Here is a 16,600-nt window from a genome sequence, read left to right on the forward strand (position 1 = left end):
CTGGAGGAATCAGAGATACGAGCTCCCCAAATTTGTAACGTACCCAAATAACATCAGGCTGCAAACACATACCCACAACCAGAAAAATTGGAGAACACAACACATGATCCATATTAAAGATAAATATTGGATCAAGGGTGATAATAATAAGCCCAGAGATTACTCTCCTAAAACCTCTTTGGACTATTCTAAATGACTTGATACAAAATATAAAGGGTTAAAGATAATCTCTTGGAACGTGGCAGGTTGGGAAAATAAGATGGCAGATAAAGAATTTATTGAGATGCTCCAACTATATGATATAGTCTGCTTACAGGAGACTTGGACTAATGAACTCAATTCTCCACTGCTGCGGGGTTACAAATCATTCTATCTACCAGCCACAAAGAAATTCAAGAAGGGCAGAGGTAGTGGTGGACTGGTGTCCTTCTTATCGCTGGAATTAATCGAAGAATCCCAGTTGGTTAAATTGGAATCTCAAAACAACTATCTTCTTCCAGTACAATTAAAAACAGAGACTGGAGACCCCTTCTTCTGCATAAACACATATTTTCCACCGTCTAACAACCCTGTAACCGTTACCAAGATATGGAAGGATTTAGTATCTTTACTGGAACAGATAGATCAGAAGTTCCTGCAAGCATATATTCTAATCTGCGGGGATTTTAATGCCCGAATTGGGGCAATTTCAGAAGGTTTCTTTCATCCCTTCGGTTTAGATCTGGAAGAGATCTTTCTAACTCCCCACACCTCGATGGACAGCAAATACAATCAACAAGGTCTTAAATTCTTAGAATTTATATACCATCAAAATTTATATTCGCTGCATGGGAGTCCACTGGACATAACTGAAGGTTATTATACCTATCTGAGCAATTTGGGTGCCAGTGTTATCGATCATATAATGGTTTCAGTCTCACTTTTCCCTTTAGTAAGTGCTTTTGAAATTCTTGGAAGAACAGAAAGCGATCATCTCCCCTTAGTGGTGACTTTAAATCCCTTGTTGGAACGGATGCCAATAACAGATACAACTAATCTTACCGGGGAAATGCTGGGCGAAAGGAGACTGAAATGGTCTAACAAATTAAGTAGTAACATCCAGCAAAAACTACAAAACAATTTTCTGATGAGCAGGCGACAACAATTTGGGGATAACTCAGCGAATCATATAGATATTTTCCAGCAAATAGTTACTGAACTTAGACCTTGTTTAATAACAACTAAAGATAAAAGTAAACAGATATTCCAACACGGCTGGTTTGATGCAGAGTGTAGGAAGGCTAAGAAAGTATTAAAAAAAAAAATCAGAGAATCCTGTAAGAAACCTTCAAAAGAGAAAACGGAAGAGTTAATTAAATGTAGGACGGAATATAAAAGTTTACTTAAAAATAAGAAAGGGGTATATATAAAAACTCAGTGGCAAGAATTGGAACAAACAGTAAGGGAACACAATGAAGGTAAATTCTGGGAGCTGGTTGCACGAGGATTAAAGGAAATAAGATCTACCTCGGAGGCTGCAGTCCCTGCTTCTTCCTGGATTAAGCACTTTACTAACTTATTTGGTGGTCAACCTAATGATAGTGCAGAGATTGAGATATCTAAAAACTTTGATAACTTACCTGAGTGGCATCCAGTAACTACACATGAGATAAAGACGCTTATTGCATCCTTGAAAACTAAAAAAGCACCAGGAGAAGATATGCTTCCCCCAGAACTCTTTACAGAAAATGTAGACTGGTGGATACCCATCCTGGTTGGATTATTCACCACAATCAACAGCTCTGGTCAAATGCCTCTCGGATGGAAAACAAGCATAATATTTCCAATCTATAAAAAAGGGGATAGAAATGACCCACAAAACTATCGTCCAATCAGTTTGTTAGACATCCCCTCAAAAATATATGCTCGATATTTACTGCAAAAACTAACTGATTGGCTGCAAGATAATTTGATTATCCAGGAAGAACAAGCAGGGTTTAGAAGAGGTTATAGCACGATTGACCAATGCTTTGTCTTAAATCATATTATAGCGAAATACACTAAGAACAGAAGACATCTGTATGCTGCCTTTATTGACCTCACTGCAGCTTTTGACTCAATCAACAGATCCAGACTATGGGAGAAATTACAAAGCATTGAGATGGATCGTAGACTTTTACAGTTGATTCAAGAGTTGTATAGCAACACAGAACTGAGGATCAGAATTGGCTTAAAGGGTGCATTAACTGAAGCTTTGAAAACTACACGAGGGGTGAAGCAGGGATGCATTTTGGCTCCCACTCTTTTTAATATTTATATCAATGATCTGGTCCCATGGTTAGCTCGAGTAGATTCGCCTGCACCAGCAATTAGCAATAGAAAGATTTTTATTTTAATGTATGCAGATGACTTGGTACTTATTTCTCTTTCTCGTTTGGGCCTTAAAAACCTCCTTGACTCATTCAGCACTTACTGTAAAAATGAGAATCTATTGATAAACTACTCTAAGTCTAAAATTATGGTCTTTGGCAAACGTAATCCAAGGTATAAATGGTGTTTGGATCAACAGGTCTTAGAACAAGTCCGCTCATTCAGATATTTAGGGATAGTTTTCAGCGAGTCCCTTTCGTGGAAACGGCATAGTGAGATGATTAAGCTGAAAGCAGAGAGAACAATTGGAGCCTTAATGAAATTTTATTATAATAAGGGTGGACAATTGATCGAACCTGCCTTAAAGATCTTTGGCAGTAAAGTAGTCACACAAATGCTCTATGGGGTAGAGGTATGGGGAGCAGATACGAATGTGATCACAACCCTGGAAATAGTGCAGAATAAATTCTTTAGAAAACTATACTCCTTACCCCCAGGAACACCTGCAGCTTTCTTGAGAACAGAAACTGGCTGGCCATCTATAAAGATAAAAGCTGTGTGGCTCCGCTTGAATTATTTTAAGCGAATTGCTTCTTTGATAACGGAACGTTTACCAACTTTGTGTTATAAGGAGTTAGAAAATAACCATAACTGGAAGTTAATGTCCCATAACCTCTTAAATAGCTACCATCTTCCCGAGCTAAAATATCTCGTGGACATAGAAAAAAGACACCTAAGGGACTGGCTCCTTTGGATAGACGCTAAAAGAGATCTGTGTCTAATCAAAAAATCCAGATTTTCTACTTATTTTGCATTAGTGAAAACAGAACATTTTAGAGCTTGTTATCTGACTAAATTAAGGCTAGCCCCCTTAAGAATTGCTTTCATGGAACTTCGGTTCCAAGTTATGCCTACAGCGGTACTGGATGGTCGTTATCAGAAAGTGCCATTTGAAAGAAGACTGTGTATTTGTGATCTAGGAGAGGTGGAGGATATTGTGCATTACATGTTAAGATGCCCTCTTTACGATCACCCAAGAGAGAGATTTATTAAACCTTTGTTGTCCCAGGGAAATGGGAACTCCCTGGAGGAGACCTTATATCTCCTGAGTGATGTTAACAGCTACGTGACCCACAAGGTGGCTCTTTTTGCCCTTGCGGCAAAAAAGATCAGAAAAAAAGAATTAGACTACATAGCAATTAACTGCCAGGGAGACTCTGCTTGTTAATTTTTATTATGTATATTTTCTATGTCTTTGTTTATATTCAATATTAAAGTTTTGTACAGTATTTGTCATGGCTTATGGCTAGCACAATAAACATTTTTTGACTTGACTTGAACAAGCCTTTCAAATTGAGACCTATCCCAGTCTGCATCTGTGTCAGAATTGTTTAATATGTTTTTAATAATGTTTTTAACCCCTTTTTAAAGTTGTTTTTTAAAAAAAGTTTTTAATGCTGTTTTCTTTTAATGTATTTTAAGATCTGTTTTTATGATGTTTTAAAGTGTTTTAGTGCTTTGTTTGATGCCCTGGGCTCCTGCTGGGAGGAAGGATGGGATACAAATTAAATAAATAAATAAATAAATAATAAATAAAAATCCCATAACATAAAACAAGTATAAAACAGTTGCAAAACAGCTTAAAGTGGCATGATTCTGAATTTTGGGTTGGGTGAATAAAGTTCCTTATCATTTGAGGTTGCAGTCCTGTGCACGCTTCCCTGTTTCAATAAGCCCCACTGAATACATTGGGACTTGCTTCTGAGTAAACATGCATAGGATTACACTATAAATATGTTTACCTGTTGTGTAAATAATAAACATCTTTCACAGATGCTTATGTAAATATTTCTTCATACTATGTCTTGATAAGTATCTAATTTCACACCATAGTTGTACATCACTATTTCCTCTACATTTTAAGTGTGGCCTTCTTCCTTGGGGTGGTCATGGTCCCCCTCTGTTGTTTTCACCCTGTGGGGCAGATTAGGCTGAGAGATAGTGAGTAGGCCATGGTCATCAAGTAAATTTTGTAGCTGATTTCCATTTTAAAAAATTAATTAAAACAATTTATATGCAGGCAAAGTTTATGAAGTAATGCAAATCCACACAATACATTTAAAGCACATCCAACTTGCATTTAAAGTGCATGACGTCCCCCAAAGAATCCTGGGAAGTATAATTTTCTTCTCATAGTTATAGTTCCCATCACCCTTAACAAACTACAGTTCCCATGATTCTGTGGTGGGATCCATGTGCTTCAAATGTGTGTTAAATATGCTTTAAATGAGTGGTGTGGATCTGCCCTGGGTATGCTGTGCATTATTCATTAGTGAATTGAAAAGAACAATTTTAAAAGATAATTTTTAAATGGGAAGGGCTGGAGCTCAGTTGTAGGGCACATGCTTTGCATGCAAAGGTACAGAATTTAATCTCTGGAAAAGACTGTTGCTTGAAAATCCTGGAGAACCAATGCTAGTCCATATCATCAGTAATGAGCTAGATGGTACCAAATGGCCTGAGTCACTATAAGGTAGATTCCTTTGTTCCTAAGAGAGGAAAGAGACCCAAGGGACTCCAAAATTTATTTATGTATTTTATTTACAACATTTATATACCACTTTATTGTAAAAAAAAAAAACTTCAAAGCAGTTTACAGAAAGAATTAAAACAATAAAATGATTGGCAAAAACAGTTAAAGACAGGTATTTCAAAACATTCAAAGTAATAAAACCAACGAGTTAAAAACAGATAAAAAAATTAATAGCTTCTGCATGCCTGGGTAGGCTTGCCTAAACAAAAATGTTTTCAGCAAGTGTCGAAAAGAGCACAATGGAGGTGCCTGCTTAATGTCAGTAGGCAGGGAGTTCTAAAGCGTAGGTGCTACCACACTAAAGGACTGATTTCTTACAAGAGCAGAACAAGTACTATGTGCCACCTGTAACATGGAAAGCACACCTTGAACTTGGCCTGGTCGCAAATCAGCAACCAGTACAGATTTCAGGGAGAGGTATTATGTGGTGGTAGGGTCTCACTCATGTCAGCAATTGTGCCACAGCATTCTGTACTAACAGCAGCGTCAGGCTGGGCTGCATGGGAATTTCTGTGATCTTGGCTGCCAGGATTCTTTTAGTTTTGGGTTTTGATTAGGAACCCTACCTGGTTGTAGGATGCTGAGTTTTCTGCCTTACTCATAGGAATCTTACTGTGGTTGGTATGGTATTGATTTAGGAAATCATCACTGTCTTTTGTTTTGTTTTATTAGCATTTCATTTACCTCTGACCTCATTCCGTTACATTCATAGAAGTAACAACAGTGGTTCCATGTGCTCAGCTCAACCCCCTTAAATCCACTGATGATGAACCTTGTTGGTTGCATGATGGTTTGTTTCTTGCCCATTAGTGGTAAAAAAGAATTCACATACTAGAAAGTGTGGCTGCAATTGCTGTTGTTCCCAAGCTACTGACTGTGAGGGTAGACCAAACAATGTGTGTTTTTTTTTCTCTGTCAGTCATTACTCACTGGAATTAGGTTGGCTGTCAAAGTGAGTTTATAGCAGCCCACATGGTAGGCAGGAAAAGGCAGATAATATTCTTACTCATTTCTCAAACCTCTCTCTCCAGTGAAGGGTCAAGTCTGTAAAGAAGTTTGGAACAGCCATGTTGCAAGGCAGGGGCAAGGCATTCCAGGCAGGGGGTTGCCAACCCTGCTTGGATATGGATATCTTTGCAGAGGATCTTTAGTCAAGCCTTACCAACAGCACAATCTTAACCATATCTACTCAGAAGTAAGTCCTATTGAGTTCTATGGGCCTTAGTCCCTTAGTAAGTGTGTTTAGAATTGCAGTCTTCAGGGGCATTCATCTTTACTCTTGAGTGCTCCCAACTAGCATCTCCACAACACTAGGCTCCCTTCTTCCTACAATGGTCTTCTGGTGAGTGGCCTGGCCTGAGGACACTTAAACCCTTCTTGCCAGAAGCAAGTGGACTAGATTAAATGTTCCCTGTCCAAGCTCCTGAAGCAGGTGAGAAGGAATGATCCTGTCACTTCAGCTGGACCTGGAAACACCCTCCTTTAGCTAAGATTTCTCTTAATTTCTAATCAGAGATTTTTGTTCTGTTTAAGTGGTATGCTCCAAGCAACTGTGGTTGATGTTTAATGTATCATGCTTAATGACATTACTAGGGCCCGCCCCGTGACATCACTAAGACCCACCCCTGTGACATCTCTAGGGTCAACCCCTTAAATCTCAGAATTTGGGATGCTTCTGACCTGGCAACCCTAGGCCTATACTATATCAGAACACACACACACACACTGTTTGGGTCCTACTGACAGATATGTGTTCACCTTACAAGCATGGCTTCTCTCTAGAAATTGATGGGAGGAGGAAGCTACTTGGTGGAATGGAATTAGGGGAAGAGCTGTTAGTTAGTGGTAGAGTGTCTTCCTTGCATGCAGAAGGCCCCAGGTTCAATCCCTGGCATCTCCAAGTAGTACCCCTCACCTTAAATCCTGGAGAGCCACTGGCAGTGAGTGTAGACAATTTAAAGCTAGGTAGACTAGTAGTCTGACTCAGTGTAAGGCAACATCCTATCTTCCTATGAATCAGGCTGCAGGAGAAGGATCAACCATTCGCCTCCTGGCCTGCATCTCTTCTGCTGCAAAGTGTAAATCAGGTGATCCAATAAGGGTCGATGCACATCATGCCAAATTCTGGCCCATATATCAACCTTCATTGGATCCTTTAATCCTGATTCAGTTTGGTCAGCAACAACCCAGTGGAACAAAGAGCAAAGTATGGCCAATGGAAAAGCCACAAACTCAAAACTGTAACTGAAATGAACACACCGGTTTATTATACAAAGTTTCATGGTATTATAGAAATGCTAAAATAGAATATAAAACACACACACACACACACACACTAGGAAGATCATAGGATTTTAAAAGAATTTGACAGAACTTCATAGTGTGTATATGTACATAAGCCAACTAAGTTAATGATAAGATGAGCTAAGACTACAGTAACTAAAAATATGAACCGGTAAAACTAGTACTCTCTCCTGAGGGCACTTGGAACTTACAGGAACAATGGGAGATATCTAATGTCCTGGTTCCATTAGCTCAAGGATTTATGTTCTGCAATGGAACTTCCACCCTTTCCTCCCCCACACATGCCTTGCTCCCTCCTCAAATCTGTTCCAGGGGTTTGAGAGAACCCCAGAACACATTTAGGGGCGGGGAGGAGAGGGGGAAAAGTTCTGTTGTGTACAAGCATAAATTCTTGCACTAGTGGAACAGGTTGCTTGGTGGATACAACCCAGTAGGTTTAATGCCAGTTTGAGTTGCTTGTGAAAATACAATGGACTGTATCCAGCACTGTATGAGTGGAGTTCCACTGGCAAAATGATACTTTCCCTTCCTCTCTTCTCCCTGTGTTCCCCCAAAATCTGCTCCAAAGGGATATTTGAACTTTCTCTGCATGTAAATTCAATAAGAGTCACACTGACCAGAACTTACATTTGAGCTCAAGAAATGGCCTATGTAGTTATTGCTACTGAAAACGTTACAAAATGATGCCATTAGAGACTGACATAAACCTAGCAACCCCCTGGACCAAATTTAGAGGGTGTGCAGTGAGAGGAGAAGAGGGGGAAGTTCCAGTTGTGCAAGCGGAACGGTAGTGTAGGACACATCCCACTGGAAATGGCCCACAAATGATTTATGGAACCAGATGTCTGATCTTTTAACTATGTCTGATTGTAATGCAAATCATATATTGGCCACTGAGATTACAAGTTGCTCCATTGTTCCTTGCTTTATGATATTTTGGGTTTCCAAATCTTAACTGAATTTCCCTGGATAATTGAAGAAAACACTTAAACAGAAGCACTACAGTGACAAAGAAAATATCTATTCAACACACACCAACATCATTGTTCCCTTCTTTGTGAACTAGTTGATGTGCATAGCAGCAGCATTATCAGTCATCCACCAAACAGTATGTAGCACAAAGAAGTGAAACTTGCACGCATGCCAAACTGCACATGTTGTGGCATCCAGATGACTCAAATTGGTATTTGAACTTTCTCTGCATGTAAATTCAATAAAAGAGTCACAATGACCAGAACGTACATTTGAGCTCAAGAAATGGCCTATGTAGTCATTTTTACTGAAACAAAATTATGCCATTGGAGACTGACGTAAACCTAGCAAGCAAACCTAACACTGGGCAAGTGCAACTCTTACCACAACTGCTCTCAGAAACTTCATTTTTTCAGTTCTGTAAGTCACGCTAAATGTGACTTTTGACACCCACACTTGGGATTCTTCTCTTTTTTTAAAAGTAAAAAAATAGTCATAATTACCCACCCTGCCCTCATATCTGGATTAAAACTAACATGAAAGGGGACACTTGTCCTATTTCCACCATTACATTGTTTTCCCACCAAAAATAATCTCCCTCTGAAGAGGCTAGTTTACCCCAAAAGTGCTATTTTTTTGCAAATAGCAGCTTCAGGGAAGCAATTTTCAAAAGGTCCACACTCTCCTACCCCACTCCACTCCCAATCAGGATCAGCACCCATCCCTGTGACTGCTATTGGTTTGTTTGTTTTATGAAAAAGAGGAAACGAATCTCAAGCACAGGATTCACAGATGAGTTTAACCTCACGCTTACTTTGACTCTCAGTTTCAGTTCTCTGATTGCATGCTACAGAACTGCTTGTCCCCACGCGCTCAATCATATATAATACTTTCTATAATACTTTGGGCAAGGTTTTTTCCCCCACATGATCATCCCCCTATACACTGAAAGGGAGTAAGGGCTGAGTGGGCTAGCTTACCCCCTGCTAATGTTGTGCCCACTGGAAATGCTCCCATCATCCATGCTTTTGGAGTGTGTTGAAAGGGCTCTCTGTACCTACCAATGCATATGTATAGACCTCCTCTAAATGAGAGAGAAACCTGCCTGGGCCACAGTTACCCTTCATGTGGAGTTCTGTGCACACTGCGCATATATTGGTACACTTCTAGAGCCTCTTCTGACATGCTTCAAATGCACAGATGGTGTGGTGGTGGCCACAAAGCATGTGGCTCCATTATCTCTCTCACACATCCTTTCAGTGCAGAGGGTGGGGCAGGGAAGATGTCAAGTGAACCTATCTGGTTGCTGCTATCAGGTCCCAGGTATATGATATGTGAAAGCTCCATAAGAGGATCTCCTGGCTTTTTCTTTTTAAACACTTGTAACAGTTGCAGGGGCAGACTTAACTCTGGATACTCGAGCTCTAATACCAGCTTGGGGGAGCTATTCTGGTTAAACACCCCCTCCTCAGTGCTACCCTCTATGGTTGCTTTTAACTCTTAGAAAACATTGGGATGTCTGATCACAAATTCCCTGTGTAACCTGTAGTTTGGCTTTTGTTATAGCTTCTCCAGCTTTCTAGACTGTACTAAGAACATCAAGAGACTTTAATGTATTCTCAATGACCGTTGTGAGACCATCCTTGATCAAGCAAATTACTATCATGTTGGTTATTTTCCCCCATTAAGTTAACTGATGGTGAGTCCTCCTTTGGCAAGGGGGGTTTAGCTGCTTGGTTCATTGTATGTGTTTATTGATTGATAGCTGTATTGTTATACTGAGATATATTTAACATACATCACCTAGAGGCTTTGGCATTAGGTGACTAACAATTTTTAATAAAAAGTTATAACAACAATAATATAGCTTGCAATAACATAACAGACTCTGAAGATGCTAATACTACAGCCGATCATGGAGCACCTGAAAAGAGCAAGATGATTATTTATTTGCTGATATCCGTGGGACCACTATGCCTCCTCATTTTGAGCTGCTTGGGCCTGCTGTATTTCATCAGGAGGTATCAAGGTGAACTCTCTCCAGATCTCTTCAGCCTTCCCTTCTTTCCCCTGGGCAGAGATATTCAGCTCTTTTGACTTCTACCACCCAAATGTCTTTAATTTCTCTTACTGCCAGGACCAGCCTTACCCTTAGGCAGAGTAAGGTAGTTGCCTTAAACAAATTATTCTGAGTGTCATAAAAAGGCAGCAAATTGTTATTTCTAAATTTGTTATTATTATGCCTCAAGTGTCAAACATCTTGGCCAGCCTTGGATACTGTGCACCTTGACCTGAGGGGGTGTCGGGGGGCACCATGCTGCTCTGCTTCAGGCAGCAAAGTATCTTTAACCAACTCCACATTCTATATTCTCACAACTATTCAGAAGTTTCTTTCTTCTGAAACTAATAGTCTTGGATCAAATTTATTTCAAATATTTAGTGCCTGCCTCTCTTTGTAAAAGCGGGACAGTTCAGGCTTACTAGTGAAATTTAGTAAGGATTTCCTTGATCCCCATTTTATGAGGCAGGGCACTCTCAATAGCCATATTTTTGTTTTGTACCATGAAGAAATCGCAGGAAGTTGTTTCATCAATGTACTGCAATTTTTCTTTTCCTTTCCAGTGAAAAAGAAGGATTCATCAACGTCACAAACTGAAATGAATGTGGTAGGTTTGTTTAGTGAAATGCTTATTTAATTTTTGGTGATCACTAGGGATGGGCAAAATATACCAACTTAAGTTTTTCTCAGTTTCTCACTATTTCAGCTCTCCACATTTCCACATTACTTTGCCATTTTTAAGTCCTCATGAAAATTTATCAGTTAATTTCTTTTATTATATGTGTGCAATTTTCCCTTACATAAGAACATAAGAAGAGCCTGCTGGATCAGGCCAGTGGCCCATCTAGACCAGCATCCTGTTCTCACAGTGGCCAACCAGGTGCCTGGGGGAACAGTTACACAATTTTGCAAAGTAATTTTCCCTAATCTAAATCACTTTAAGGTTATTTTCACTAATATATGCATTTTTATGGACAGTTTACTCAAGTATATTCATTTTTGTCCACATTACTTTACTGTCCACATTTTTGTCCACATTACTGGAGAACTGCACTGCAAAATTCAGAGAAGTGTGAATTACAAAGGATAATAATAATAATAATAATTTAATTTTTAATAATAATAATAATAATTTAATTTTTAGGCTGCCTATCTGGCCGGAGTCACTCTAGGCGGCGTACATATTAAATTCAATAAAATACAATAATACAGTAAATACAATAAATACAAATAATCATGGATGGCTGTGTTTCGGTTCATGCATTGTTTCAGAAAATGCAAATTAGGTCAGCTCACCTTTAAATGAGAACTGAATCAAATTAATTCCTCATCCCTAGTAATCACATGAGTTGGAGCCATAGAGATGAGTGCCCTCCTCATCATAATTCATTCCCCTTCATGAGTTGGAAGGTGACTGTGGCAGCATTCAGACATAAGGTTTATTGCATTCATTTTACTGATTATAATGGTAGCACTTCTGTCCCGATTTCTAACATTCTGTTCACCCTGCAGTGCCTGTTGCTCTATGGAACTGTTGCTTTTTGACCAATATATTCCCATATCACACTAAATTTCATTCACACCAGTGGGTGTGGTGTGACATATCAATGAACATCACTGGGCATGCTGCCACTCCCTCACCCTTTCCACACATGTGCACTTCTGTTTCTCCATGATTCACCTATGAAAACTGTGGGAAAGAACAGTATGACAGTGTGCCACACCCAATTTTGCACTTTACTCCCGTGATTCTCTGGGTTAATAGGGCTGCAAAGAGATTTTTTTCTGGAAGCAGTTAACACAGAAATGAGTGCTAGACTTCCACTAGATCCCGCGAGATTTCAGAAGTGGCTTTTACACTGTGTGAAATATCAAATAAACATTGAAATTATTAGGCAAAGAAACATCGGGACAATGGAATAAACTGCTGTCTGAATGCAGCTTCTGTCAAGCCTACTCTACTTGTGGAAAATCTTGGTTCTAAAATGTAGAGAGAGTCTCTGTGAGCACAGAAGGCTTCCCACTTCCTATAGTCACCTCTCCCTCTTCACCCTCATGAAGGGTGGTAAGAACAATGAGAAGGGGTGAAGCTAGTGTGCTCATGATTACTACAATATCAGAACAACTGAAGTGGACCAATGTGTTATGTCTTCCTGACACAAATCTATTGCACTCTTACATTAATATATTATCCTCTCTCTTTTCCCCCCAGCTGGGTAGTAATACAGATGCCCATTGCAGTGATGCCGCACCTTGCTTGCTACAGCTTCCAGATGGCAATGTTGCCTATAGCAATCGAGGCAATTGCTGGAAGGCCACTAGGGCAGCATCAAATCCTACATGCGATGAATGTGTCTCCAATACCCACCAGATCTTTCCTCCAGAAAAGGATACCCTTATTTATGCAACATTGAGCCATGGAGCACCTTTTCAGAGAGATGAATGCTCTGTAGAATATGCCAACATTGTGCTGAAGAACTAAGTGTGAACAACTGCTTGGTGATTAGCACCATATTGTGTTTTCCACTATGGCTCCACAAGCTTTCTCACAAGCTCCACTCTGATCATTACTTAGTGCATGTGTACCACACAATCAAATCCTACTAGGAGCATTTTGTTCATTTATAGATGGTATTGATTTTTCTGGATTGTTAAAATGAGTCTCATGCTAATTTTATCAATTCTGTTTTATAAGTTTCTGTGCAAATTCTGGTTTCCACATACCTTGACCTAATCAAACCATACTACTGATGATTACATAAATAGTCTAGCACTCTATTACTCAATCTCTTCAGCAAAGAAAACAAATAGTTCATCTGCATCCTACAATCCTACTTAGCTTTCAATAGAATCAGATGGTGAAAGCTTAACAATATCCACAACAAAAAGGACCTATTATTTGGAGAAACTGCACCTTCTAACATTTTTGTTTGTAGTTCCAGTTCACTACAAGACCACGGGAGATTCTCTGTGCGCTTCCAGACTGTCACTGTGTTCAAGTGGGATTCAATCACATGCCAGCAAATTCAGGTCATACAATTAAAGCTGATGTGGAGCTCTTGCACAACAAACCCCCTTCCCCAACAGACCTTCCCCACAAACAAATGAGAATGCATGGTCATTGAATAGCCAAAGTTGTCTAATCTCCCTACAAACAAATCAGAATGAGAATGCTCAACGAACTAGTTGTTTGGAAGCACCCTCAGTGAGAAGAATGAATGTATAAATTTTCAACTACATGAAAACCAAATGAGCAGATCTTTAATCATGTATTTAATTGATCTCCCCCCCCTCAAGAATTGATATCACTGAATGGTATTATCTAGGTAATCCAAACAAAAGGAAAGACGCAAGTCAAAACATTGGGCAAATAAATTATAGGGATAATGGATCAACTACTGTATACATTATAGTAATTATCTACACTAGGAATGAACTGGAAAATAAACATATGTATATAATAAATTATGGATTGACAGATACATGAATGTTATTCACTGTTAGTGCAGATGCTGAAATGGCTGCCATCATAGTACATGAACTGTCCCCCTTAATATACTACTATGTGCTGCTGCTGCTCTAAAAACACTCTAGCTCCTGAGCCCAGAACAGCTGGACACCACACTCAGAATCAATGTCTCAGAATTGGAAAAATAGGTGAGTGAAAGCCAAAGTAATGAAGGTATCTGGGAGTAGCATGTCCTGGCTAAGTTGACTCTAGGATGTAAAAAGGCATCATTTTCTGCTCTGCCCTGTATTTGTTGCATGCAGCACTGTTCCCATTCTGTTGCAGCTCACCTTCCACCAAAAACTACATCATTCATCTCACTGTCCACCGCAGCAAAAGTACATACCTGCCCAACATACCATATCTAATTTTCATAATTAATTCCATAAGATACATTGTCATTATGTTATTCTACCCCATTTGTTTCAGTGCAAAGGAATTGCAATGCAAATGGGGGCAGGGGGAACATAATCAATTACATATCAATTTTGGACTGAAAGCAACAACAACAGTGAATACTGATCATATTTGCTGGATTGATTTCCATTCTAGATAAGGGACGAATAAATGAACATTGGCAATTTCTGCTCCCATTTCCATCCGAATTCTCCAACATCCCTAGTTGACTCTGGGCACATTGAAAATGCTTGCTGGATCAGAGAGCTATATGCTGTTCTCAGGTCAAAACTTGGCTATGATTCTGCCATGTCCACCAGTAGTCTTAACATATCCAGTACTATCACCCAGTACAGTGAATGTCAGGACTGAGCTGTAGGCAGGCATCAGAGATGAATTAGGAGACACATACAAAAGGACTTTGGGGAGGGGACTGGATCTAGTTACCCACCCCTGCTTTAGAGAGACCATACACACATTTAGAAAATGTTGCCTCCTATATGAAATAGTGGGCAGCTGACTTAGCATATCTCTCATGTTCTCCTTGGTACACAAAGGAAAATCCCTCCTTCCCATTCTCATTGCTTCTGTTCCTGGACCCCCTTGAAATGGCTCCGAAAAGAGTAAGGTTTCTGCATTAGTATTTTCATAATTAAACCATTACTTGCTATAGATATGTGCAGGTGGACTCATAGGGAACACCTGCATAATCATCTGAGACTCAGAGTGGGTCGAGTAATATGATGGGCGACAGCTCATGCAAGTGGTCCTCCATTATGCAATAGTATATTACCATCATCATCATCATCATTTATTAAAATTTATAACCCACCCTTCCTCCCAAGTGTCTGCTGGTGCAATGGACCATTGGTGGGATAACAGAACACCTATTGAAGCATGGGATTAGATGCCCTAACTAAGAACCCTATCTTCACTACCTTTTGTTCTCTTTGTTCTGATTATCATTGATGGCATAAAGGGGGTGGTAAAGTTGAGCAAATTCGTGGAGGACAAGGCTATCAAGGGCTAGTGGTCACAGTGTCTGTATATACTTTCAGGTTCAGAGGTCATATATCAGTGAAGGCCAGCTGCTGAGGAACAACAACAGAAGGGTATTGCTCTCATGTCCTGCTTGTAGCCTTCTCAAAAGGCATCTAAGGCTGCACACCATACATTTGCTGTTGTTGTTAATCATAATCGTAATCAGAGCTGGCCCCAGGCATGCCGGGGCCCTTGGGCATCAGCTTCCCCCGGGCCCTGGTGTGTGTGTGTGCGCACGGCCCCCACCTACCTGTCGCCTGTCTTTTAGCATTGCCATTAACCAAGATGGTGGCCACGGTTCCCTAAGGGGATGAAGCCTCTGCCACCATCTTGGTTGATGGCATGTGTGCGTGCTATGCACGCACATCTCTGCCATCAACCAAGATGGCGGCAGGGGCTTCAGCACCTTGGGGAAACCTTGGCTGCCATCTTCATTAAGGGCAATGTTAAAAGGCAGGAGACAGGTAAGTGGGGCATGGGAATGGCGGGCAGCAGAAGCTCCTGCTCTGTGATCTGCTGCTGCTGCTGCGGATTGTGGAAGGTGAGCAGAGGAGCCTCTCAGGGGGCCCTGTAGCTCCAGGGACCCTCAGGCCAGTGCCCCACCTGGCCGCCCTTTAGAATCGGCCCTGATCATAATCCACCCTTCCACCCAGTAGGAGTCCAGGGCGGCAAACAAAAATGTTAAAAATACTCTAAAATCTTAAAAAACAGACTTTAAAATACATTAAAACAAAACATCTTTAAAAAATCTTTAAAAACATCTTTTAAAATAAAAAAAACATTAGAAACATCTTAAAAAGCAATTCCAACACAGATGCAGACTGGGATAAGGTCTGTACTTAAAAGGCTTGTTAAAAGAGGAAGGTCTTCAATAGGTGCCAAAAAAACCACAGAGATTGTGCCTGTCTAATACTTAAGGGAAGGGAATTCCAAAAGGTAGGTGCCACAACACTAAAGGTCCGCTACCAGGGCCGGTTCTAAAGGGTGGTCAGGTGGGGCACTGGCCCAACGGCCCCTGGAGCTACAGGAGGCCCTCCGCTCTACTTCCACGATTCGTGGCAGCATCCATGGACCGCCATCCCTCCACTATCTCCCCGCTTTACCTACCTTTCTGTTGTTTTTTGCGGCACGCAGATTTGCCATCAATTAAGATGGCGGCCGAGGTTTCCTTAAGGGGCTGAAGCCTCTGCTGCCGTCTTTGCTGATGGCATGCATGCGTGCTACACATGTGTGTTGCTGCCATCAATAAAGATGGCGGCAGAGGCTTCAGCCCCTTAGGGAAACCTCAGCTGCCATCTTGATTGATGGCAGACCTGCGCGCGCCGCAAAAAACAACAGAAAGGTAGGTGAAGTGTGGGGCTAGCAGGGGGATGGCAGG

The 16,600-nt window shown here is 40.5% G+C and overlaps 1 protein-coding gene across 2 annotated transcripts in view; it reads left to right on the forward strand.

Annotated features, from left to right (window-relative positions):
* BTLA (B and T lymphocyte associated) overlaps positions 1 to 14,399 on the forward strand; it is a 30,867-nt gene extending 16,468 nt beyond the window's left edge. The window contains exons 3-5 of one of the 2 annotated variants that reach the window (XM_061628077.1): positions 10,104 to 10,247; positions 10,841 to 10,884; positions 12,490 to 14,399. In XM_061628077.1, the coding sequence (XP_061484061.1) occupies positions 10,104 to 10,247; positions 10,841 to 10,884; positions 12,490 to 12,759 (458 nt within the window). In that variant the 3' untranslated portion in view covers positions 12,760 to 14,399. The remainder of the gene's footprint in view (positions 1 to 10,103; positions 10,248 to 10,840; positions 10,885 to 12,489) is intronic. The other variant, XM_061628078.1, reaches the window with a different exon arrangement.
* The last annotated feature ends 2,201 nt before the right edge of the window (positions 14,400 to 16,600 follow it).

Source organism: Rhineura floridana, chromosome 5, assembly GCF_030035675.1.
Source record: "Rhineura floridana isolate rRhiFlo1 chromosome 5, rRhiFlo1.hap2, whole genome shotgun sequence".
Classification (NCBI taxonomy): Eukaryota; Metazoa; Chordata; class Lepidosauria; order Squamata; family Rhineuridae; genus Rhineura; species Rhineura floridana.